At 39.9% G+C, this 27,332-nt stretch overlaps 1 protein-coding gene across 7 annotated transcripts in view; it reads left to right on the top strand.

Moving 5' to 3' along the window:
* The window catches only part of r3hdm2 (R3H domain containing 2), a 40,228-nt gene that overhangs the window by 6,471 nt on the left and 6,425 nt on the right, over positions 1-27,332 (top strand). The window contains exons 1-18 of one of the 7 annotated variants that reach the window (XM_088423671.1): positions 199-589; positions 12,392-12,550; positions 13,744-13,890; positions 13,976-14,198; positions 15,481-15,522; positions 16,143-16,229; positions 16,315-16,438; positions 17,372-17,450; positions 17,802-17,861; positions 18,106-18,246; positions 18,336-18,444; positions 18,551-18,646; positions 19,223-19,272; positions 21,227-21,280; positions 25,023-25,258; positions 25,909-26,042; positions 26,370-26,468; positions 26,836-27,126. In XM_088423671.1, the coding sequence (XP_088279797.1) occupies positions 14,040-14,198; positions 15,481-15,522; positions 16,143-16,229; positions 16,315-16,438; positions 17,372-17,450; positions 17,802-17,861; positions 18,106-18,246; positions 18,336-18,444; positions 18,551-18,646; positions 19,223-19,272; positions 21,227-21,280; positions 25,023-25,258; positions 25,909-26,042; positions 26,370-26,468; positions 26,836-27,126 (1,761 nt within the window). In that variant the 5' untranslated portion in view covers positions 199-589; positions 12,392-12,550; positions 13,744-13,890; positions 13,976-14,039. Of the gene's footprint in view, positions 1-198; positions 590-12,391; positions 12,551-13,743; positions 13,891-13,975; positions 14,199-15,480; positions 15,523-16,142; positions 16,230-16,314; positions 16,439-17,371; positions 17,451-17,801; positions 17,862-18,105; positions 18,247-18,335; positions 18,445-18,550; positions 18,647-19,222; positions 19,273-21,226; positions 21,281-25,022; positions 25,259-25,908; positions 26,043-26,369; positions 26,469-26,835; positions 27,127-27,332 lie in introns of those variants that run through there. The other 6 variants (XM_088423672.1, XM_088423670.1, XM_088423674.1 and 3 more) reach the window with 6 other exon arrangements.

Genomic DNA, 27,332 nt, shown 5'->3' with positions numbered 1-27,332 from the left:
AAATGATTGGAAAAAAAAGTATTTCACATCCAAGCAACCTTGGTGACTGAATCATGTAGCCTTTTAAAACAGCTGGGGTGCTTGTGAGCCCTTCACTTGGCTGTCACTGCAATTATATTGTAGCACAGAGAGCAGAGAGCAAACAAGATGTGCAAAAGAGGGAGGAAGAGAGAGAGCGCTGGAATCCCTGCGAATGGGAGGAGGGTTTGCAAGAGACGGCAACGCTGCGAACGGTGCGCAGGATGGCATGAGAGCAGGAAAGACTCAGACAGCAAGGAGTTTTAAGTTCTGATGCATGTGTGAGTTTCTTTGAGGGGTTAAAAAGAAGATCCACCTCTCAAGATTAGGATAAGACAAGTTATAGTAAGGAAAAAGTAAAATGAGCTGAACTTGCTTGAAGCGCACCCCTCTCGCATCCCCTCCAAAGATGGAATTCACTATGCTTTGCAGCAGCAAGAGTTCATTCTGGTCCTGAGTTACTGTTTATTCTGCCATGATGCTTTTTCTGTTGTTTATTAACAAAGCCAAAAGCAACAACCTGACCTGATCCGACTTGGCTGGAGCTCAAGCGAGATGACTTCTTCATACAGTAAGCATGTTTTGTCTATGATTGTCTAGGATTGGAATTAAGGTTTTAGTCCCAGGTTGTATATCTTTTTACATCAGTAAATGATTGTTTGTATGTGTTGTATGTGTAATTTGGTCATTTATGAAGGTTGCAGTCAGTTTATAATATTTATTAACATACCCTGTACCTTGTCAGTTTTAATTAGCAGTAACTGGATTGTTATGGTTATTGTTGCGATGCGTTTGGATAGCTCCTTCTAATGTGTAGCCAGTTAATAAAGTTGGCGCTATTGAGGAATTCCTGTCTACCGTGTCCCCGCGTGGGTGGAGGGCGGTGGGTGGTGGTCAAAGCGCAAGTAGACATCGCTGCATCGCTGTCACGCCGATGAGCGAGGGGAGGGGTGTAGCGAAGAAGGGCAACAGTCGCCTGCTTACATAAGGCTGCATGTGGGAAGTCCTGTGTTGAGACCTTGACGGTTATCCACAACGATTGTCCTGGGTCGGAGTTACAGCAAATGCTCGTGATCATGACAGTTTGGGTGTGTGCTACACCTGCTCAAGCATCATTTGATCTCTTCAAGACAATATGCAGCCACACGTCCATATTCTCACGCTCCGTTTAAACTGAATTTACGCGTAACAGTAAAACGAAAGGAGCTGAGCAAGAAGCGAGAAAAGCACAACACAAGAGCCCTCTTGAATAAAAAAATCTGCGGCTATAAATAGCAAAGCGTCCTCATTGACTGTTTCAGGTTGAAAAGACCTGGCTTACAAGACCTTATCTGTGCTCGTGGTTCTAGCCAAAAGTCGACTGTTTTAACCCTGTTATGTTTTGTTAGAGCTTTTTTTGTTACTCAGCACAGATCTGCTCTGAATGATTTGTGAAATCATGAAGACCCATATTACAAATGATCAAAAACAGCAGCTACAGTCATCTTGTGTATCAAAATCACCAGATTTGTCAGACAATGGCACTACTATAACAAGCATACTCATATATTTTTGAATTTAATATTGTAGCATCAAAAAACCATTTGGTTCTGTGAATTATTTGGGGCATGTAAAAAATGTAAAAAAGTTGAACCTTCAAAGTTCAACACATGCTATTACATGACATTTTGATTAAATTTCACAGTGATTATATTTTGAATACCTGGTTCAGAAAACCTTCAGAAACAGTACTATATTTTAATCAAAATTGCCACACAAAGCAGACATTAAATTTCTAGTATTCGTACATTAGCAACAATACAACCTGCTTCAATACTTTTTAATGATGAATGAGAATTAGGTAATAAACCATCTGTCGCTAATGCAACCCTTGCACATCATTCTTGAACATGCAACTAATAGGTTTAAATTGGAATTGACCTCTAATGTAATGTAAAATGTTGAAATATAGCGCTCTCTCTTTTCGCTTGCTCTCTCTCCTATACACACACACACACACACACACACACAACAACAACACACTTTTTGATGACAAGTGACAAGCCTCTGGCGGCTAGCCAACCTTCGCCTAGTAGCTAGTGCCTTTTGCTTGAAGCTATCTTTAAGCACTATGGGTTCATTTTGTCTTGTTAGACAGCATGCACAGATGAGTCTCAATGAACTGTTCAACAGTCATCACATGATGAAAATCAAAGCTCTGTCTTCTAGGGATAGACTGATTCATCAACAGGGCCAATTTGCTGCATCAGCCCATTAAGGGTTGGTATTGGTATTTTTTATTTGTATTTATTTATTTTTTTAAATTTTGACACCAGTATTTGCCATTTTACTGAAAATGAATTTCGACTCCGATTGGCAGTTATCACCCTTCTTGACTTTTAATTGGTATCTCAGCCCCAATTAAAAGTAAATAAATAAATAAATTCTACTTTGTACTTAACATATTGGTCCTTACAGGCTTACAGGACTTACAGGCACAGTAAATGCCAGTGGATCTTCTCCTGTTCTACCATCTCTCAGTACTGTCCTTTCAGGAATAATGTAGGAAACAGCTCTTTAACGATGTTGAAACGTGGTCAAGTGAACCGTGAGGTTCATTGGCATTACACATGATGACTTTGTCCAATGAGTTGGTTAACAAAAACTTATCCATACTCTTATTACTTTTTTCTTTGTACTACTGCTTCCCAGGTGGTTGGGCCTCCTGCAGCATGCATGCTAATAGCCAGTGCGTGGGAGAAAGACCAAGCACAAAAGAGAGGATGTTCAAGAGGCGGGGGGCAGGGAGGTGTGTGTGTGTGTGTGGGGGGGGGGGAATCAATGACAACCCCTGGACTAACTCAGTGCTGTAATTGCCTCTAAGTCAGAAGGTTTACAGCGTCCAACCTGAAGCCTGGAAAAAAACTCACTCGTCAAGTTCATAATGTAGTCTGGACTGGGTGAGTTCGGCCTCGTTTCAGAGTGGCCTGATCGCTTTTGATGACAATACTCATCGGATTTAGGTGAGTTGTGTGAAGTAAAACTTAATTGGCAGCTCACAGGGAGTCAAACAATGCTCAAGTTTAGTTGACTGAAATAGTTCCAGTTTCAGGTTAATTTGTAATATCACAAACTGGATTTTAAATCTTTACAAAACAAACATTCAGGACTTAAAAGTTCTGAGTATAAATGAAAATTCAAGAAAAAACTCAGTGGGGACAGTGTAGAATCAAGAAGATATTTTTGGAAGTGGTTGCAATCCTGCAGGTAACCCTGCAACCACATAGCCTGGTTTACTTTCTGTTGTTGCATGAATCCCCGCATAATGGTTAGAGTTATGTCTTGGTTATTTTTGCAGCCTCCCCACTGGCTATTTTTGGGGCTCAACTTGTCGCATTGTAAGAGTGACTTTAGCACTTTGCACTCAGGCAACAAACAGTGCTTGATTTTCCGACTGGTTGGTTACTTGATTCCTGGGTAAAGTGTGCTAGCTGGCAGCTCTCTAGAGTCTATCACTGTTGGCATGGTGGACCAGGCTGCCAGCTGTTGACAAATGGATGCATTTATACATGTCATGAAAAGCCGCTGCTCCCCATCTGGTTTAAGCTCATTTCCATAACTGTACAATAGTCATTTTATACTGTACCGGGGATGAGTACATGATACAGAAATAATTACCACGGTTGACTTTTGTCCAAGTCACCGGATGTTCGAATGTTTGAATTTTAAAGGTGGTAGCAATAATCAAGTAACATGAATCATTGAAAAGAAATACATTTAATTCAACAAGAGCTCTGCCTTAAAGCATCACCATGCTTGATAGAAAGTATTGTAATGCCTCCCGCAACTGGTCAATTATGGACACTTTGTGTTGCACTTTCACTCATTTGATTTAACAAATGACAAGAAAACAAATATGTACCAGTTATGAGCACATTCAAGTAACTCAATCGACTGATGAGTTGGACAATTACCAGCCAGCCTAAGTTACACTCTGATTTGCTAATGCCCATGTCTATCACAAGGCCAGGGCTCATCTTTTAAAGGGACAATCCACTTATTTAGCCTTTTCCACCAGGAAAACGTTGACTATAATTGACAGAATTTGTTTTTTTCATGTAGAATTAAAACATGCACTGAAGGCTCAAGCATTGTCTACACGTAGCTGGGGTTCTTGCAAATGTGTGGTAAATGTCCACGGTTTGCCCTATCTGCTATACATTCTCATTTAAAAAAAATAAAAATAATAAATGCTAACATTCTCGTCATACTTTTTTTATGGTGGGTAACTGACACCATTGATTAGTGCTTATCTAATATTAATCAAATTCAGCACTGTAGTGATAGCTGTCAACAAATGTTAGAATAGTGACTCCAAGTGGTTAGAATTAATGCACCAAACTAGTGCTATCCTCTTTCAGTTTGAAAAAGAAAAAAAAAAAAGAAAAGTATAAAAAAGTAAAATATTTTGTCTTGAGTCAGGGTAAGAAAAAATAATTTGGCTGAGGGCTGCAAGTAACAATTCTTTTAATAATAGATAAATCACACAAATATATATAACTGAATACAATATCAAATAGTCTAATTCTGTTGATTATCTTGAGTTGAATTAAAATTAAATAAAACATTTTATTTGTGTGTTTTTGCATTGTTCTTTGGAAAAATCCTGTTTTTAAATACAGTGAATAGACAAAAAAAAATCATCAACCGATTTATCTATTATTAAAAGAATTGTTACTTGCAGCCCTTAGCCAAATTATTTTATATAGGGCAAAGTTCATATATATATATATATATATATATATGATCTTTGCCCATCACATCATTTCTATTTCTATTCATTGTCATAAAAAGGCATTTGTCCTACATTTGCGTGAACACCTGCTAAGATTCAAAAGTTCTCCGGCAGTATGCGGTGTTTCTCTAAAACCAATCATTTGAAATGTGTAACGCTGGCTGCGCGATTCTATTTTCTTCCCAGTTGACCCTAGGAGTTCATCCATCACACTCGAGACTCTAACACGGTGTGCGCGCCAATGGTGGGAATTGACTGAGCCGATATCGATTTGTGTTGTGTTGAAGAGCAGCTCTGTTCACAGCAGTACCAAGTGTGAATAATCATTCTGTTACAAAAAAAAAAAGAAAGAAAGGCAGTGGCAATTTTAATATGCAAGTGTAAGTGCTGAAAAAGTGAGTGCATTTTTAATACATCGTAAATGTGCAACTTTTTTTAAAATATCCATACAATAATCACAAGCGAAACATGGGTGGTATCACAAGCCTATAGGTCAGAAATGTGAACGTTTGTGAGAATTACCTTGGTAACCATATGCTTGTAATGTCAGTGAGGGAATCAAACTGACTTGTGTGAATGCTGCTTTAACTGTACTGTTCTCAGTGGTACACAACTATGCGTGTTAAGAAGCTGCATATTTTAGTGACTCTTTTTTTAATTAATCACATTCTGATCACTCTGTAAGCCTCATTAAGTCTACGGGATCCTGTAGTCATGTTTGGTTAGCGCTTGGAGGTTTTTTTTTTTTTTCCTAAATTGTCTAGCCGCATCTTTGGTGTAAATGTTTGCTAAACTCGTTACCTTTTGATTGTGGCCTTTGAATTGGATAAAGGAAAAGGTGCGTCGGTATGTGAGGAGGTCGTGAGGATGAGGAAGGAAGGAAAAATATGGGGGTGTTGAGGGATATGGCTGTATTTCTCTTGGCGACAGAGCCTGTTGCCATGGATGTGCTCCTCCGATTGGCGGAGGCTTAGTCCAATCACTTAACAGCACAGATTGTTTCATCATTGAGAAGTTTTTCCCTCTCTCTTCCTGTCTCACTCATGAGGTGCCGCTCCTCCGTCTTTCTCACCTCCTACTGGCTGCCCAGAAAGACTGAAATAGAAGTTGTGATGCTTGGAAATTAACTTACAGGGTCAACTGTATTAAGCACAACTGTGTTTTATGCATGTGATGTTGTATAGGGGATACAAGTTAGTTTCATTCCACATGAATATCTGTACTCCAGTGAACTAAGTGCTTACTGTATATATGTAGTCTTTGGTATATGAAATGGTAAAAACAGTATAAATACACCTGCCAGCTTGCTTTCAGGTGGTCATGTGTTTATAAGGGTATTGACGTAGGAAATGCTGCGCAAAGAGTACTTAATGACAGATGACACAAGAAGGCACGTTCCTCTCTAGCCGTACTTTGTTTTACATTGGATTGTTTATTATGTATGCACTGGAAGTGTTTTCCACAGAAATGTTGGCTGAACACGAGTGATGTATATTCTTTATTTTTGCCTCATAGGAGTAGCAGCTGTCAGACACAACTGCTCGGGCCCTAATAAAAAAATAAATAAAAAGTTGTGGATATGGAGCATCTCCAGTGGCCCGTCATAGATATAGTTAACTTAGGTTTTATCCACAAAATCCAAAATTCGAAGTACATATACAGTACTGGACAGATGTGAGACACTAAGAGTTTTGCTATTTACTGTCATGTGGGAGATGAGCTTTGCAGTGAAATTTGTTGACTCGACACAAAGCATTAAACCCTACCTATATGGTTCTGAGAGGTCTGAAATTGTTTCAGTTTGGAGGATGAAATTTGGAGGCATCTTTCATGAGTTAACTCACACATTTAAGTAGAAATGAAAATGTTTACTTGGTTAGTTAAAATCACAAATTTAGAGAGTTTTGTTTGGTTTTTGTGTTAATAAAATTTGATAACTTTCCATAAAACCCTACACAAAACCCAACAAATGCAGCTCAACAAGATTTGAGACCATTTCTCCAACGAAACATGCTGTCATCAGATTTAGAACATAGTTTAGTTTCGCCCATGATCTGGAGTCTGATGCGGAGAAAACACATTTTAATGTTTTAAAAAAGTAATGGTTTTTTTCTGTCACAGATTTTCTGCTACCTACTGCAACACCCACTGTTTATATCATACAAGTCGTGTGTGATTCCGTCCATCATAATCTGTGACAAACCAAGGTTTAACCTCTAGTTTTTATCTTCATCTGAAAAGCTTTGCTTGTTTCAAATCTTAAATGAAGCATTGCTGCTATCTACTGGCATTTGTTTGCCATTACAGTTATGTATAAGCTTGAATTTGACAAGTTGGGTAAGGCTGCGTCCGCACCTACTCAATGAAAACCATACTTGATGGATACATTTGTCAGTGGTTGGGTTTCAGTTGACAAATATACTGTACGTCCATGGCAGGGAATGAGTCAAGGTCCCACTGTACATGCAATAACCTTATTTCAAACTCTATTCACACCCTCCGTTTGGCATACCTCCCAATCTTCACACGCCCTGACAGGCAACTCAACCTAGAACTAAACATAGATTCTCACTACAGTCGCAAAAGTGGCGGCAAAACAGACTTGAGGGGATCTGCAGAAAGGTAGGGAGGTAGGTAGGTAACGAGGACGGGGGAGGGAAGGAGGGAGCGAATGAGTCATAGCTCATCCCACAGGACTGAGTGGGCTGACTGTGGAGGAGGATGGCGTCAGCAACAGGGCTGACAATTTAAGAAGATACATTAAAAGAGGAAGAAAAGGATTGAAAGAGCAAGCACTTTTGTTGTGGGTGGATGGAGCAAGCTGTGTTGATGGGTGAGGTAGATGTTGGGGGTGGAGCGAGGTAAGGAAATGAACGGAAGGAAGGGGTATTCTCATCGCATGGGCAGAGGAAGGACAAGTGAGGGTGGTTGCCACGACATAGATGGTATCAGAGAAACCCTGTCTTCCGCTGACGTTGACCATGTATGTCGGGTTTCTGTTGTCATTTGAAACCTATCCTGTCTGTGTTATACAAAGAAGTGTGTCATGTTTCTCAGTGGTGCATTCGTGTGAAATAGCTCATGTGATGCTCAAACTTACGGGCCGTCCCCTCCAGCCCGCAGAACCTCCGTTCCCTCCCTGAAAGATTGCGTAACCGATGCAAAGGGGAATCCTCTCTGACATAGACAGGCGCGGCGCCCGTACACACGCACACTGCAAATACTGCTGATATATGATATGCAGAGGCTCTGACTCCAAACTTGCACAAACTCGGTTATGGCACATGCACTCGCACACGCCCGCACTCACACTCGACAACCTTCACTCTATGGACAAATAACCTTGCTGCTGTCTTTTGCAAAATGGTTTCTCTGACGTCAAATGGGCGAGGTGCACAGCTGAATACAGACAAGATGAACTGGGTCAAGCTGCCCGTGGATAGCTCTCCCTCAGCTGTCTGTGGATTTTTCCATGCATGCACATACCTGTTTTCATGCTTCCTGGGCTTTATTCACCTACATCCTTCATTGTAAGAGAAAACAGGAATTCTTAAGTGTGACTGGGGTGGAGTTGTTCTGTAAGTCAATAATCCTCACATGCATTGCACCAAAAAAAAAAGAAATTCAGCTGGTTAAAAGCCGCAACTACTAAATATAGCCATGAAAACTAATTTGTACATTCTGTGTGTTGGCTCCTTCATATTAATAGCTGCGAGTATCCATTTAATTTAATGATATTTGCAAAGAATGATCTCATATGGATTGATTTTTCAAAACTATTATTTACCTTAAGCACAATTAGATGCTTTTTTTTCTTCCAAATATTGCCCAGAGCAAATTTAGTTACACAATGTCCTGGAAACTCAGACACTCTTGTCAAATCATGCACATTCACCAACAAGCTTAGACTGGAATCACACTACAAAGATGACTGTATTTATTGCACATTTTCCCTATGGTCAGATTTAATTCAAGATGCATATTTTCACTTTCAATTGCCACTCCCACAGCCACGTATCTGCACGTGTGCTTCTTCTGTGTAAAGTGTATGTCTCCCCCACGCTTGCACCTCCCCTCTCTCTCCTATAGCATTTCCCTCACATGTGCACTGCAAATATCTAATGAATATTCCGTATGAGGGCAGACTCAAGACAGTTTCATTGTTTTACTGTGATGTATGACATAATTTCTTTGGTTAGCTAAGATGAGACTGGATAACTGTTGAAACTATCATGTATAAATCCCGTTACATTATATGCTGCAGGGTTCAAAACTTGTGAAATAGTAGCGGAATATAGTCCAGAATTTACAATAATCAACTATGACTAGGAAAATAATTGATAAATAATATGTACAGAAGAAAAATATTACAAATACAGGTTAAGCATACATGTCAGAAAACTGCAACTTAGTCTGTATATCACAGCATACATCTGCAAATACAGTAAAAAATATACTAAGACAGTATCATAAATATTTAAGTCATCAGTGTTGTTGTTTGTTTTTTTTTTTTTTGCACTATTTTTGGCCTGGCATAGTCAAGTCAAATGATATAACGCTGCTGGTCATAGCGACAAAAAGGTGCTCTTTGTGTCATGTTACTATATTCAATACAGTTACACTCACAGATTCATGTTCATATCAAAATGTTGTAATAATAGCAACACAGAAACATTTAAACAATTTTTAACTCCACATTGGCAGCTCTATCACGTATACAACTTAAGTAAGTCTTAGTGCTAGCATCAAGCTAGGACCTGAACTGGAATGTGTATTTTTGTCCATTTTGTGTGCAGTGTCGAGTATTGCTTCATAAAAGTCTCTTTGAAAATCAAATATGCATAACGCAAGGGAAAATGAGTTTAACATGACTCTTGCTCTTGGTTTCTATTCGTACACAGACTGGCGATGAGTAAATTATTTAGAGTTGAATTTTAAATGAGATTCACCATGAAATCAGTAGATTCATTACTACTAATTTGTGCCTTACTCTCTTTACAAAAGCTCGTTTGTATGATGCATTAGCCAGTCAAAGTGGCATTTTAATATTCTTTGGTGAATTGTTTAAGGCGCTGGGTCTTCCTGTAGAATTTCTTGTCATTTCAATAGCTTGTCTCACTGCTAACTATTACAGTACTTGACCCAGTTCAACCTATTGTGGCTAAATCTGACTGAGCTCATACCACAACAAAATCTGTATGTGACTGTAAGCCTGAATACACAAAACAAATTCTGGAATAGACCCAATACACTCTGCTGTCTCTTTCACGAGTAGGGCCACACATGGATGCTCACACAAATCCGGTGTTTCATCCCAGCCAAGCATCCTTTGGTGTGAAAACCTGACACAAGGCAGGGCAACTGGGCTTCTGTGCCTCAGCCGGTTGCGTTTCGCCAGGAGGGTCCCATTTTTGAGTCGTCAGTGCATATTTTGTGTCTGTGAAGTGTGTCAGCATGGTTTTCACTGCAGTGCTGCGACAAAGGATGAGCGTAGTATTTGTGAGGTCTTCATAGCCCTTGGTCACATATTTAATTATGTTTATGATGGCTTTGGCACAGGCCTCAATGTTTAGATTTAGGTACACTAATTAATCCCATTTATGAAGTCATCACATTAAAAGAAAAACATTATTAATCACAATAACTTGCAAGTTGCAGCTGATTTATCCATTTTGGGTCTCCATCTTCTCAGTTACTGTAAAATCTTGGATTGCTTTAAAAGGCTGAAACTGGTCTGGTGATTTAGCAAATGAGAGTGTATAGTTGGCTGACTTTGTGTTGAATAACTGTGTCACTTGTGACCATAATTGATTCCAAACATTGGACAATCTTTCACGTACAAACTCTTTACTCCTGGTTTGCGGCTATCATTTATCTCTAGGGCCTGATCAATATTATTTTTTTTTTTGAGGCAAGTGATGACTCCAAATACTTGACAAAAATACATTGACTACCAATCAAGCGGCTGAATGAATAAAAAAAATATACATATTTAATCATTTTTTGAATTATTTTGTGTGTTTATGTTCATACATTCATTCATTTATTTATTGTTATGATTGGCTGGCAACCAGTTATATTGCTACACTTTTATTTTGAAGTTTTAGCTTAGTCTTGACAACACTCAAACAATTTGATCTAATCTTCGGTTCCCAGAGTGAGCATCCTCCGTTGTGAGCAATACTGGTTGCTGATCCCAAACCAATCACGTTCACACGGAGTTGCTTGGAAATGAAGTTCAAGCTGTCAATGACTGGCACTAAAAAAAAAGAATGAACAAGCGATGACTGACTTTTTTTCTCCCGGTTGTCATTTGTTTTTTTACTTGATTGGTTCTTTTTTCGGCTGAGTTTTTAATTTTTTTTAACAGTGCTGGTGAGCTGCATATAATTGATTTGATAACAGAGACTGTGGACTGATGATGACTGGTGAAAATTTGCACATATATATATATATATATATATATAAAAATGTATATGTGTGTGTATTTATAGAATTTCTAAGCATGGGTTTGGTGGAGGTACACGAGTTGCAATATGGTTGCAAGACAAAATGGAAGAGGGGTGGGTAGACCACCTCCTAAAACAGCTTTAGTTCAAGGAAAAGCATGTCACAGATTTGTTGTCCATCATTGGGAAAACGACGTACAGTGCCTTTTTTTTTTTTTAAACATTTGAGCATTTGTAACCCGAATACTGTTATCGATGTTCCTTACAGCGCGTGTTACAAGCTGTGTATGTAAACCCCCCCTCGCTCAACACAAATGGCAGCAGTTAAGAATGACGTTGCCGTCTCCCTGGTAACCCAGTGTGCCAGTAGCTGCAAGTGTGTTGCGGGAAGCGGGCGGAGTGTGAGGAGAGAACATGAAAGAGGATTGGGGTGGAGGAGGAGGGACTAGGTGAAGCCAGTTTATTCATAAGTGCACTATTTTTACAATGTAGCCCCACGGACCAACACCAATGCAAGTCTTCAAATTCTACCCCAATTCTTTATTTTATTTTTTTTTTTCTCATTGGCTTAGTGACTCACAGCTGCAACTTACATCCCATTCATCCGTAATATCAGAAACACTTTGTATAACACTGTAACTCAACTCCTTAAGCTCCCTACTCAATGAATCCAAACATAACCATAAGAGGATGTACTGAAACGTAGAACATGATTGTCTCTATAAGGCAAATAGTGGGAGTCTTGTATAAGCCTCGCTTGTGGGTGTCACGGTCAATGCCGCTGCTGTGACGCAGTTGCTGTAGCATTGCTCGGGTTCTCCCTGCTCTGGGAAACCCTGTCTGGATTGTTTGCTTATCTCAGACCATCCTGCAGCACACGCAGGTAATCTGTGTTAGTGCTTACGTGTGAGACAACCTCCAGTTGACTCCACTGCCGTAGATTTCCGTTTAGTTAAAGGTTGTTTTAAAGAGTAACTGAATGAGGAAATGAAGGGAGAACAAACCCGACGGAATATAAGCCCGCTTCTTCTTTTCCGCTACATGCTGCAGCAGGAGCAGAGATGAGTCACTCTGTATGTCTATGCGTGTGTGTGTGTTTGAGAAATATGACGTCATGCGTGTCTTCCTCTTTTTTGCTTTAACTATTCAGGTCTCCCAAGCGGAAGAGCGACCATGTTACTGCACTGACTCACAGGGAGACACTTGAGAGGCCCCAGAGGAGAACTGAGGTGGTGGCAAACCCAGTGTTGTGCTCCTCCTCCCCAACTGGCCGGGCGAGCTGCTCTCCCCTTCAGTTCGCCTAACTAATGTAACTATATTGTTCATTGGACTATGAGATAAAACTGGGTAGAGGGATGCTGATTCTTAAATTGTGAACAACCTTTGATGAGGAACTAAGTTGACAAATGTGTGCTATTTTAATGTGTCGTAGGAGGTGAGGGACTGATGTTTTGCATATTATATATGGAAATTGTTAACTGCTTTCTACAACAAGACAACAAACGGGAGTGTCTGTTCTGCAGAAAAACACTGTCTTAGTAATTTGTGTGTTTGTATAAGGGAAGGGAAACTCAACCCAAAATGTTTCTTTACTATACTGTATGTTCCATACAGCCCCACGTCTAAACCTTGCATTTGAATTCATATTACATTTATAGAATATGAAATAAGCTGCAAAATACACCTGTTTTTATCCCTCTTATAATCCAGCCATTTCACAATTTTCTTTCGACTGAGAACGCCATCACAGTTGCTCAATACTTGGGTAGCTGCCTGTTACGGCCCTCCTGGTTCCTGATTTGGGAGATGTGACATTTGGAAGATGAGGCGTGATTAGGCGTTACCTGAGCCAAGAGCAACTGTGGTGTGACAAAATGTCCTTCCCATGAGATGGGTAAAAATAGGTGGATTTTGCTGCCTAATCCATATGCCACAAAGACCGTATTAATCAGAATGCTTTGATCAAAATTTTGGGTTTGAATAGAACAGATTTTAGTCAATAGAATGTTTGGAATGGCGTTCCCTTTATGGGTGCTAAGCAGCCAGTATTAAAGATCTTTTTAGGCGTACATTCATTTTTTAAGGATAGATTTGCAACTTTTACAAATGACCGTGTGTTTTATCTCATTTTGAGTGAAATATTCCACACGCTTGAAGAACCACTGCTATTTACTGCACAAATTCTCTACCTATTGATTTTGGCGAGCCATCACCCTAACATTCCCACAAACCAGATGTCTGTCGTATTACCAAGAAGAACCCTTGAGAGGCAGCACAGTGTCGAAATTAATCGAAAATGCTGTCATGTATAAATAAGAATCAGTCACAGTTATCTGATAACCACAATATGATTTACAGCCCTTCCTGTGATATTAACTGTACAAACACTCTACTCTATTTATGTCTGGCAAATCAGTCGAATAAAGGTACTCATCAATCAAGAACTATTAATAAATGGTTGAGCATCACATATGAACTAAACCTTTTTGTTTTTTTTTCCAGCCCAACCCCGAAGCCCGAGGCTTAATATGGCCTGCACTTCGCCGCCTGCTACAGTCTTTCCTAGTACACTACTTTAGTGGCTTCTTCACTGAATCTTCCACTCCAGTGTTTCCCAATCACGCTCACTCTAAAACGTGGACAGATCTGGTACAAACCATAGATAGATACATAGATACATTTCTGTATACAAACAACTATTTTGAGTTTTCATGTTTGTCGTTTCTCCTTTCAGAACCTCCTGGGTGCTGCACCCAACCCCCTCCCCATCTCCCACCCTCTCCCTCTCCCAGACGAAGATGTCAGTCAGCCTGACACCAGACATCCAGAAGGAGGGAGAGAGTGGGCCACTCATCGAGCCCTGTGGTCGGGGGAAGACTTCTCCTCAGCCACAGGGCCCCAAGGAAGGCACAGGAGATGGTCTGGAGCCTGAGGAAAGCTCCCCGCAGGATGTACAGGTTGGGTGGAGACACATACAGTGGTATGAAAAAGTTTGGGCACCCTGGTCGTTTTCAAGAATTTCCTTTACAAATCAATTTCAGTAAAATATATCATATAGCAGATAAACACAGAGATATTTGAGAAATGAAATTAAGTTCATAGGATTCACAGAAAGTGTGCAATAGAAAGTGGGCTATTTTTCTCAATGTTTTAAACTAAGCTAAGGAACCTGGTGAGGAAATGGAAGACTACAGGCATAGTTCGAGTTAAGGCCTGAAGTGGCAGGCTAAGAAAAATCTCAGTTAAGCAGAGGAGAAAAATGGTGAGAACAGTCAAACTTAACCCACAGACCAGCTCCAAAGACCTACAGCATTATTTTGCATCTGAAGGTGTCACTGTGTATTGTTCAACTGTTCAGCGCATTTTACGCAAGGGGATGCTGTATGGTAGAGTAATGTGGCAGAAATCTTTTAAGGCGCACTTGCCTTTAACAGAGTTGCTTGAGGGGTGCAAAAGCACATTTTGGAATAAGATGGTGTGGACCGATGAAACCAAAATAGAGTTATTTGGACATAACAAGGGGCTGTGTGCATGGCAGGAAAAGAAGAAAGCATTCCAAGACAAACACTTGCTGCCCACAGTAATATTTGGTGGCTTTTCCATCATGCTGTGGGGCTGTGTGGTCAGTGCAGGTACTGGCAATCTTGTTCAAGTTGAAGGTCGCATGGATTCAGTATCAGCAGATGCTTGAAAAACAATGTTCAAGAAACAGTGACAAAGTTGAAATTGCGCCAAGGCTGGATACTTCAACATCACAACAACACTAAACACTGGTCAAACTCTACCAAGGCATTCATGCAGCGGAACAAGTACAATGTTCTGGAATGGCCATCTCAGTCCCTGGACCTGAATATTACTGAAAATCTCTGGTGTGATTAAAATCCGGCCGTCCAAGCTCGGAAACCATTGAGCCTGACTGGACTGGAGATGTTTTATACGGAAGAAAATACCTTCATATGATATTTCATTTATATGATATATTACAATGAAATTGCTGATCCGAACCACCAATGTTTTATAAAGGAAAATCTTGAAAATGATCAGGGATGGCCAAACTTTTTCGTACCATTGTACCTATTGACAATACGCTTGTCATTCAAACTTTCTTTTTTTGTGTGGCCAAATTTCATTCATTATTTTAATGTACTGAGACTTCTGCCTTTCTAATTTGCTTGTACAATGTAGTTGAAAACATTTTATTGTAGACTATTCTAAGGTTTCCTTGAAATTATCTTGCAGAAACGAGCTTCTAACCACAGTCATGGCAGGAAAAGGGCCAAGGTGAATTTGTTATTGCATGCTGATCTATTAGTAAATATGTTGTTCTTTTATGTTTATAATATTTGACATTCCTGCTCGTTTGTGATGCTATTTCTGTCTCTAAATATGCCACTGGTATGACCTTTACATTTATGTATTTGTTGATTTTATTTATTTCTGTAATTGTTTGTTTTCGATAACTGTGCCACGGAAATATGTGTGGCATGCATATTTTGAATATGATTTATTAGCGCAAATGGTGCCTTAGTGGATGACTGAAATATAACTTTTACTAGCTTAACAATTGGATCGCCCTCATTGAGTGTCCATAATATGCCTCAGGAAAGCGTATCAAAAATGACCTCTGGAAAGGCAAATAAAATGTAATTTTTCCTCTATAGAATTTTTATTTATGATTTTATTTAATTATATACATTTATATTATATAAATCACTCTTACTGTACTATTTTGTTTCTAATTTTTAATATGTATATACAATTTTGATGTTTTTACCTGGGGTTTTATACACATTAGCTAATTACCCTAGGTGTCTACTTTCCGCCATACAATGATTTCGCCTAACGACCCCAACTCCGGAACGGATTAATTGATTGATAACATAGTCTCTTTCTTGTTTTAGTCTAATGCAAAACTGAAGCTGGTGAGGAGTCTGGCAGTATGTGAGGAGTCTTCTGGTCCCTTCTCTAATGATGGCCCTCCAGAATCGGTACTGTTGTAGTTTAACTTTACATTCTGAAAGCTATCCATCATTTTATGTACAACCTGTTGGAATGGTTGTTTTTTCCTATTAGGATATCATCCAGCTTCATATCAGCTGTCCGTCAGACAAGGAAGAGGAGAAGTCCTCCAAGGATGAGTATGAAAATGAAGAGAAGGAGAAGAAGGACAAGGCTCCTCGGAAGATGTTGTCACGTGGTAGGTTCATGGTGGAACCTGAACTTGGGATCATGAGTTTTATTAACATATCCATCCATCCATCCATCCATCCATCCATCCATCCATCCATCCATCCATCCATCCATCCATCCATCCATCCATCCATCCATCCATCCATCCATCCATCCATCCATCCATCCATCCATCCATCATTGTCTTCCACTTTATCCGGCGTTCTCAGGCCATCTGAGAAACAGTCTCTCCAGCGTGTCCTGGATCGTTCATGGGGTCTCTTCCCGTGTAGAAATTGGAGTAACTTGAGTACACACATTACCCATCTTAACCTAGTTATCAAAATGTAAGCCACAGGTCTCAAACTCCAGTCCTTGAGGGCTGAAATCCTGCGTGTTTTCGATGCTGCTCTCTTAAACACACCTGATTCAAATGATTAGGATCATTTTCAAGCTCCTGCTGACCTTACTGATGAGCTAATAATTTGAATCAGGTGTGTTTAAGACAGAAGCATCAAAAACATGCAGGATTGCAGCCCTCGAGTACTGGAGTTTTGACACATGATGTAGGCGAACATTACATTGTCAACACAGCTAAAAGGATATCCCTTACCACTCATCATTTTACTTCCAACATACATCTTAGTCTTTATTCTGTCCGGTATGACATATTCATGTTTTGCTACAAATTAAGGACTTAAATACACAGACAAGACTCTCAGTTATCAGATGATACCCACTTGCATTTTTTTAATACTGAAATTATAGTACAAATAATTAGTAATAAAGTTTAAAGTTTTTTTTCCTGATGTTTACCCTTCTCTGAGAATTTAGAAATTGTTAATGCGGTGTCAGAAACCACTTTGGCCATTATTCTGAGCAGCTTTCTTGACATCTCACTTCAATGTCATATCCTTCTATTGTCTGCATTCATGCTTTCGTTCTGTCCTTCTCTTGTCAGACTCCAGTCAGGAATACACTGACTCGACGGGTATCGACGTGCATGAGTTTCTGGTCAACACACTGAAAAACAATCCCAGGTGGGAGATTTTTCCTTCCTCACATGTTCACTCATTGGTTGCTTAAGTTAAACGTAATAGTCTGTTATTTAGATTCACAAATAAATATAGTGACTACTTGATCAGTTTACAGCACTCTAGTTATTTCCAATTACATTTTTGTTCCTTCTTAAAATGAACAAATTGATTTACTTTACTAAATTTTGGTCACCTAGGGATTCACTTTAATTCTTGTATAAGCAACACTTTAAATTGGTAATGAACAGCATGTATTAACAAAGAGCAGTAGATGTGTTTTTGAATGTAAAATTAAGCCGTTAAACAAGTCCAGCCACTGATATTGCTCTATCTTGCTTTACTTTGGGCTGCCAGGGATCGAATGATGCTGCTCAAACTAGAACAAGATATCCTGGAGTTCATTAATGACGACAAGTAAGTAACTGTCTTTTTAGTGACTCATTCCCATTTCACTGTGTTCATAGATTTGTCAAGGTGTTAAGATAACCTACACAGTCTTTTAACTGACAGTAACTTAGAAGATGCTGCTTATCAGAACTTTGATATTAAAATGTTTAGGCAGATTCTTCACAGTTGCAAAATGGCATTGTGTTTGAGAAAATGTATAATGTCATTGTCTTATGTACTCACTCAACTGTATGCGTTTTGTTTCTCATAGTAACCAGTACAAGAAGTTTCCTCAGATGACGTCATATCACCGCATGCTGCTGCACCGTGTGGCCGCCTACTTTGGGATGGATCACAACGTGGATCAGACGGGCAAGGCGGTCATTATCAACAAGACTGGCAACACGCGCATGTGAGCGTTTGTTCAGGACCTTGGCCAAGACAGTTTGGCTTTTTTTTCCTCGTAATGCTATGAACTAAAATTGTTTTATGATTTTGTAGCCCTGAGCAAAGGTTCTCGGAACACATCAAGGATGAGCGCAACATGGACTTCCAGAAGAAATTCATTCTCAAGAGAGATGACGCCAGCATGGACAAGGATGATAATCAGGTACGATACAAACTTACATATACTTTTTAGTGGACTGTGTTCAGATTTTTCACAGAATTTTTTCCTTACTTATTTTAATGTATGCTTCCCCCCGTGCCAATATTAGATCCGTGTGCCACTGCAGGATGGCCGGCGTAGCAAATCCATTGAGGAGCGCGAGGAAGAATATCAGCGGGTACGAGACCGGATCTTTGCCCGAGAAGTAAGTTTTGTGTCTTGGCTTTCGTACAAACACAGAGTGTCTATAGCCTCCTGCCAATATACGTGCAAGGCAATTGCAATCGCTTCTTAAAAACTGGATCACACCACATACATCCTAATGGTTAGGTCAGGGAAATTTGTGCTTTTATTTTGGAAGGCCTCATTATATTTCTGTTTTACTACCGAAGCTGATTGGCTGTCTCGCGTCGCGTATTGTGTGCTGTCGCTCCCAACATGTCCTAAGTGTCGCCCTATTGACCAATCATGCAAACTGCATTGACTGCAATTCAAATACGTCACTTGTTAAGCCGTCAGTAGTCAGTCTGAACCAGGCATTCTTATTGTTGCAAGCGACGCAGAACTGCAACATAAGGATGAAAGAGCCGCATGCGGCTCCAAAGCTGCCAGTTACCGACACCTGAGGTAGATGGAAACAGGTTAGATGATCAAACTTTATTTCGAGCAATTGGCTAAAACGGTGTTGCAAAGCCTGACTCAGTTCTGTCTGTATTTCACAAAATTTTTAATGTTGTTGTTAAATTGCCGCAGGGTGAATGTAGCCTTTCATAATGTGCAGGTGTCCTTTTTTTTACAGTCCTCTCAAAATGGATACGTCAACGACAACAGGTAAGATGATGTGCCGCTACTTTTTCTTTCTTGTGTGTTTCAGTTATAAAAAGAGGAAGGGTTGATTACAAAATATCATAAGCCTAATCAAGTTTGAGTCCTCCGACTAGTTAATGTCAAGTTCTAGTGACCACTTGTAAAGCTGGATTTATATACTGCATTTCAAGTGACAATTTTTGGAATGCTTTTGGACAATTAGGATATGCGTCATGTCAGTGTAATGAGGAAAAAAACAACCCTCAATTTGTTCAAATGTAAAAAAAAAAAAAAAAACAACAAAAAAAACAGTAAATATCAGTGTATATAGGCAAAAATGTTGACCTTTGTTTTCGAAAGGAAAGATGATGTTTGCAAATGTCTTATTTGATTACACCCCAAAGTGGATGACCTCATTGCTTGGAGGACTACAATAATCATAAAATATTTACTGTTGAGAGGCAGAATTTGTGAGGAGTTAAACAGTTTCAGGTTGAACTGTAAAACTGCTCTGCCTTTATTGTGTACAGTGAAATAAGGGTTAGTATACCTGTAATAAAGTGTTTGAATTATTATCCGTTTTTAATCTGTATTTAATTATTTGGATTTGTTTTTACTACTTCTTACAGCCTTCGGACTTCAAAATAGTACTACATGCAAAGGCTTAGTTGATCGTGAGGAAGGTGACCAATCATAGTTTTCATTGGCTCAAAATATTAATGAAAGATGTTATTCTAAAATAGACTTTTCAAATGTTAATTTCTCTCCAAAAATAAAAGTTATGATGACGTTGAGTGCAGATTTTGATAGATATGTTCAAATTACATAGATATAGCAATTTCTGTACTTAGCTTAAAAGAAAATGTGAAGGCTTCCACATATGGTCCCAAAATAAGTGTGCAAATCCTATACTCCAAATGTTGAAGTGCCACACCTCTTAAACCATTCCACCAAAGTTGGAGCTTCCCAGCTTACTAGCAAACTCAAACTTTGGATTCCCTCATTTGACATCATTAGATACTAATAGAATATAATCAGCCACATACAAGTCGTATCCATGGGGAGTTTTCCGGATTTGTGTGAATTGACATGTAATGACCCAGTTTCCTCTTCGGTTCTAAATAGTCTCTGAAGGACAGCTTCTATGTTCATCAAAGTTTTTATCTCAGGGTTTCTCCAGTCCTTTTTTGTTTTTCGTAACTTTTCTCCCTCAGACCCAATGTTATTGGTAACGGTGCAACAATTTGGGCCACCTTGCAATGCTTGACACCTTATTAGTCACACTTTCTATCTCTAAATGGTTGTTTTTCTATGGACATATTTTAAAAAATAAAATACATACTGGGCTTTTTTGAAAATTGCAAACACCGCAAATTGGAAATGAGCACTCGTACTGGCAGTGTAAATCCAGCCTAACTTAACTGTACCTTTTAAGCACCTGGTTAGCGTCACGGGTAACTTCAGTCTTTGAGAAAGAATTGAAGGAAGAGTGGAATGATTTGTAGATGTTGACTGCCCGTGCTGTCAACTCTATTCCAAATGCACCCAAGCCTCACAAATTGAAAGAATACTTTATAACTTAGGTGTCAAACTTTAAGTCCTTGAGGGCCTGTGGGCTGCATGTTTTCAAAGCTTTTCTCTCTAACACATCTGATTCAAATGATTGGGATCATTTTCAAGCTACTGCAGAGCTTGCTGATAAGCTAATCATTTGAATCAGGTGTGTTGGGGAGAGATACCTGGAAAATTCGCAAGAAGGGCTGGAGTTTGACACCTATGCTATATAACATTCAGAGAAAGGGGAAGCCTGAGCTTTCAACACTTATGAATGTTGCCTTGTGTGCATTTTTCCCTTCCCTTCCTTGTCCTTTTTAAGATCTAAAGTGCCACGCTGTGATGACCTCCCCCCTCCCCTTCCTCCTGTTGTGAACTACAGTCTTGTAATGCCAGCATTTTCTCCCAACATTAACCCCAACAGACTTTCCACTGAGGGCTACTGCTCTAGCTCTCAAAAGAGGAGGCAGATCTTTAGGTATTGGGGTGCTACTGCACTTGTACTTGTATGTTGCCATGCTCATAATTGAAAGTGAATTAGTGATAGTGGTGATGTGTTTGTTTTTTTTTTTTTTTATATCTGCTTGGCCATTGATTGATTGATGGATTGATTGTCTCTTCCTCTTTCTACTGCATCGTGGGACTCCCTGTGACCCATGCATGGCTGCTTTGTGGTTTCACTGAGGACTGACTTATGTACTTTTCCTCTGGGCCTACCATCCACCGCCACCATTGTATAAAGTACTCACTTTGCCTCTTCAGTAACATTTGTTTTGTGGTTGACCTATTCTTGTAGTTTGTCACGTTGTCAACAGTAAGAAGTAGTGGAGCCAATATAAGTTAAAAAAAAAAAACTACTTCCATGTATGAATATTTGAATGTTACAAACTGACTAATAGTCTAGTCCAGCGTGGCTTGTACATGTAGAAGTGTAGAAGACGGTAGAGCTGAAAAACATTGTAAGAGTTACGTAATCTTCTGACTGCAACTGTAACTCGTCTGCTGCCAGTCCAGTTACTGTGAATTTTTTATGTCCATAATCTTCACTGGCAGCAAAACAGTTAGGTGTTTTAACACCAGTTAATGAGCTTGTGCATTAGTAAAAGGTTTCTTGTTGCTAACCTAAAAAGTGACCGTCTTTGACCGTCTTTCATTTGGAAACAAGTTATCCTGCTTCAGTATTAGGGATATTCTTTCTTTTATACTGATATACTTATATATCTTTTCTGCAATTCGCTTCATTTCTGGTCCTCACAAGCACCCTCCTTATTGTTTGAATTGTTGCCATTGGGGAATTTCCTTACAAATAGAAACATTGTATTTTGCTTTTTGAGAGATTTTCCATCAGTCTTTCCATCAGTCCATCCATTACCTCAGAACTGAGGGAGAATATCCACAAAAAAAACCCCAACAATTTATCATGCTGAAAGTAAGCCCAACCTTACCTTATATGTGATCATAATTATGTTTTTGAATCATGCCAAATGAAGAATCTCCCATCCTTTGAATGGCTCATTGCATCCATGTTTTCTTTTCTAGGCTGAAGATGTGTTCTTACATTTGTTGGGTGTGGGGTCCAGTCAAAGGCTTGTTCAGAATTAGTAACTGACCCTCTATGTATGGACTTAATCTTTTGCTTCCACCCTATGCTGTAGTACAACAATACACTTGTTTAGATTAAACTAGAAATGACTGTATGTCTGTGTGGCAGTGAATGCTATCATAAGGAGTGGCTGCAAAAGAAATTTCATGTGATTAGTTTCTCCCCTGGCTCATCCTTTATTTAATCTCCAACTGTAAACACTTGTGGAGCCACCTTTATAGAAAATGGCATCTTGTCTGGCTTAAAATAGGTTGTGCAGAGAGAGAGAGAGAGAGCTCAAAATAGATCGACCATTAATGACAGGGGGGAGCTATATTTTCAGCCGCCTCTATACAGTTCACTATGCATATATACATCCCCGCTCCTCAGCCTTAACTCCATCACTAGCATCATAAGCTCAGCTGTACTGTGTGGAGGGCTTTCCCGGAGTGGTGCTTTCCTTTACAGTGTGATCGCTGCTTTTCTCAACAGCTGCCCCTTATCCAGGGTGACAGCATCACAACATCAAACTACAAAAGGCCAAAGGTTGTGTGTACTGTATAAGGCAACATAGTGATATAAACAGTAGTGGTGAACCAGTGGTAGTGATGATGACTTTGTAGGTGATCTGTGTGTGTGTGTGTGTGTGTGTGTGTGTGTGTGTCTGAATATTATATACATTTTTCTATTCAGTATCTGTTGGAATGTTTTGTACATATTGTATTCATTACCTGTAGATTTATATACATGTATGAAATTACCAAGTATATTTGTTTGGTTGTTTGTCTGCAATACAACACTTAAAATGCATGTGCGGTTTTTGTACAGTAGAACCTCCAAAATCAATAAGTTCATTCCATTACGTAATATAGAAGTTTCCCTTTTCAAATTAATTGTATCTTGATTTATTTGTTCATGTGTCTTGAAACAGCCACATTAATAAACCCTAATTAACAGTAGAAGCAGTGATTTCGGTAACACTATTAAATATCGTACTCGTATAAGCAGCCAAAAATCAGTCATACTGTATTTTTCGGACTATAAGCCACTACGTTTTCTCATGATTTGAGGCCTGCGACTTATAGTCCAGTGCTGCTTATCCAAATCAAAAGAAGTGAATCAATTGCTGTATTCAAAATGAGTTTTAAAAATATAGAATTAGAGAGATAAAAAAAAACACATATAAAAGTGACGTGTACTTCGATAAGTAATTTGATAAAGTATAAAACTTCCATATAAGATCTATTTGCATAAATATCTGATGTTGTGACCTGCGGTGTATGGTCTGGTCCAGCTTATCTGTGACAAAATGTTTTTTTGCTCAATTTTTGCTAGTGCATCCTATAGTCCTAAAAATACGGTGTGTTAAAAACAACAGTCACCTCCTTATTAGTTTGGTTTGCTGTGGTTCACATCTCAGTCCCCAAGCCCATTATTTGCCTGACCAAAAGATTTCCAAGTATTATGAATATATTATGAATAGTGTTTTGCATGTAAATCATTCCAAGCGCTTCAAAAACACCACAATAAATGTTACCGTACATCAACTTTTGAGTGAGGCAATGTTCCAAAGCAGGAGGGCAAACAGCAGGCATTGTAGTCATTTCTTGGACTTCCTTCTCCTGTTCAGGCTGCCTGAATTAAGCTCCTCTGTGTTCTCGAGAAGCAAAATTATGTAGTGGTAGAAGAGCAGTAATTTTCATAGTATGAAAAAAAACTTTACAGAAGTAGCTGTCTATTGAGGTTTCACTGTGTTTGATAAACTATGATCAATAGATTTCTCCTCGTTTTTTGTCATATTTTTTTTCATCAACATCACATCTGTTTTGTTTAAGGTTGAATATAGCTCATTACAAATCGTAATACGCCTTTGCTGTGTCGCAATATATAGCAGTACACTTTCAAGACCCAATACCCAGCACTGATGTGCAGGTAGTACGTGAGGTCTGCGTAAACAGAATAAAATAATACAGCAAGTGGAAACATTAAAATGCGCTAAACATGCCTTAACTGAACAAGCACCTCGACTCATTTATCCTTAAGGCCATTGGTAAAAGCAATCTTAGTGCTCAACCAAACTGAGCACTTCAGTTAGCTATCAAGTATGCCAAGCAAAAAGATGTTGGAATTGGAGGTTCTGCAGTATTCAGTTTGACAACCTTGCCATTATTTGTCTGCATCATGTACAGGTCATTACATATTTGTTTCTTTCCATCCTGCATTGTTTGCCTAAGTGTCATTTCATCCTGTGCTGCTGTCAACCAGTCTGGTTTTTGTCTGGAGCATTTTTTTTCCCACCCTCTGCATGTTTTCGTTGTTTGTTTGTCGAGTGTATGTGTGTATGCGTGGCTCAGAGAGATTGTGGTGGAATTTCTAGTCAAATCAAGATTCTTGTCAAGTGGCTCGTTGCCTGATTTGTATTTTGCATTCGTGTTGAGACCTCACCTGAAAACCTCATTCGGTCACATTGTTGATGCACTCATTTACCACTTGACTAGACCATCGTGCTCTTATAAACCTTTCATTCTGTTTCTTTTTCTGCAACTCTGACTTCAAACCTTTCAACTTCATGTTCTACTTACGTCTTCCTCTTTCCTGTTTTGTTTCATCCCATCTCGCTTTATGCATCTCCTCTCAGAGGGAACCGTGATAGCTCCAGCCGGGCATCCAGCAGTCGTCAGAGCAGCACGGACAGCGATATGAAATGCTTGGAGCCGCGGCCCTGGAGCAGCACTGACTCAGACAGCTCCAACCGTACGCTGCGGCCTCCAGTCACCAAGGCCAGCAGCTTCTCTGGAATCTCCATCCTGACTCGCGGGGACAGCCTCGGGAGTAACAAAGGCTCACATGGAAGTTGCAAAGGCTCTCGCTCTTGTAAGTACATAAGGAGAGAACATTTAAGCACAGGTGTCAAACTCAGCAAAGCTTGTTGTGATTCCTCTGTAGTTGCAACACACACTCCGGTCCCCCTTCTTAAAAAGGGGGAGCACCACCCCAGTTTGCCAATTCAGAGGTGCTGTCCCCAATGTCAACGCGATGTTGCAGAGGCGTGTCAGCCACGACAGCCCTACAACATCCAGAGCCGTTAGAAACTCCGTGTGGATCTCATCCACCCATAGGGCCTTGCCAGCAAGGAATTTTTTGACCATTTCGGTGACTTCAGCCCAAAATTTCCTCAAAGCCTAATCGAACTCCAAAACCAGAGATTTTTTCTTTGTGACCGCCGAAGCCGCGCACCACTTTGGCCAGTCGGTACCTGTCAGCTGCTTCTGCCAGTAACTAGGATCCTTACCGTACAGTGAAAAGAACTTTTACAAGTAACATTCAGACTAACAGCAGACAAAGCTCAAAATCTTTTTATCCTATGTATACTTGCCATTCAGTCCAATAAATTGATATGATGCACTCACAATGTTGAGACATAATGTGCACAGAAATGTGCAATTATGTCGATCAAGTCCCATACTTTTTTACAGCACTTTCCCTTCCCCTAGTCATTCCTGATGTGTGTCCCTCACCTTTAGCTTCTCAGTCTAGCCGTAGCCTGCTCCCCTGCCCAACGCAGCCGCCTCAGCAGCCGCAACCTCAGGCCCTGCCTCAGACTGCCCTGCTGCCGACCCCTCAGCAGCACCCCATTGGCAACCACATCATTGCTCAGGTGAGACTCAGCACAAATAAGTGCATTTTGGATTTTACTGTGGTTCACCTTAGAATTTTTTGTCATTTGTAGTGGGAAAAATGTTTTGGGGATTTTCAGAGTCTTTATCATTCAGTGACAGGTTTTTTTTTCTCTTAACAATCCATCTTATCATTAACTGCTTTTCTCCAGTCATCTGACTCACGTATACAATGTCTTCATGGATCCTAATTTTCTGCCGCCTGCTTCTGACACCTTTCTTCTTGCTGTGTTCTGTGTTTTTCCTATTGCGCTCTCCTTCTGGTGGTGTGTATGCATGCGTGTGTGCGGGCTCATGCTTGTCTATAGCCCGTAGCATCTCTGCAGCCCTCTCAGCCTGTCTCCTACTCCAGCCCCTCCTGCCCCCAGGTTCTCCTGCCAGTTTCTCCTCCCCAGCAGTACACAATGGTACTAGCCCATTTTGTGATGTCATTACTTTTTGTTTGTTTGTTTGACTGACACATTGAGACAATAATTAACCAATACTATACTGTATTTATCTAGACACTAGCACCCTCCGCTCCTTTTAAATTGTATAGGTATTAACTTTAATTACCTTTCAAACGCTGCAGTGTTTCTTGCTCCATATAACAAAGTATGCTGAGAGAATATTTGATCATAGTAAATGTTTCAATTTTATGCTGATAACAGTGTACTTGTATTTGATTCCTCTGGTAATTCAAATCTTAATTTAAGTGAAATAAGTAAACAGAACTGAACATAGAAGTAGTGTTTTTTTTTTTTTTTTACATTTGAATCTTTTTTTCCCCCCTAGGGAGAAGAACTTGCACCCCAGTTTAGCCAAATGACGCTGAGTCGCCAGGGCTCTAGCGAGAACCCTGAGCCTCCCCCCTTGTACCAGGCTCCTCCAACTGTCCTCTCACAGCACGCTCCTCCTCAAACCAGCTACATCATGGCGACGACCGGCCAGCCCATGCCTCCTCCATCTGGCTACCAGCCTGCCACGGGGCATCCCCACCCTCCGCCGCCGCCACCTCCTCCGTCTCAGCCAGTCATGCAGGCGCCGCCCCCACAAGGATACATGCAGCCACCTCCTCCCCAGCAGGTAAGTCACTCATCATAAACATACATGATGCACAACATTTTGGGATATTCTGCTTCCATGCTCAAGCAATTCAGGACAGACCAAAATGCACTATGACTTTTACAAATTAAATTAATTTTGTACAGCATTTTTTAACTTTTTGCCTATGTTTGTTCTCAAGCAAGGAACTGAATGTCAAAGTTCATGTGACTGGCCATTAAATGCAC

The sequence above is a fragment of the Hippichthys cyanospilos genome, chromosome 9 (genome assembly GCF_059441005.1).
Source record: "Hippichthys cyanospilos isolate Australia breed blue-spotted pipefish chromosome 9, RoL_Hcya_1.0, whole genome shotgun sequence".
Lineage (NCBI taxonomy): Eukaryota > Metazoa > Chordata > Actinopteri > Syngnathiformes > Syngnathidae > Hippichthys > Hippichthys cyanospilos.
This window is presented reverse-complemented; position numbering and strand designations above follow the sequence as displayed.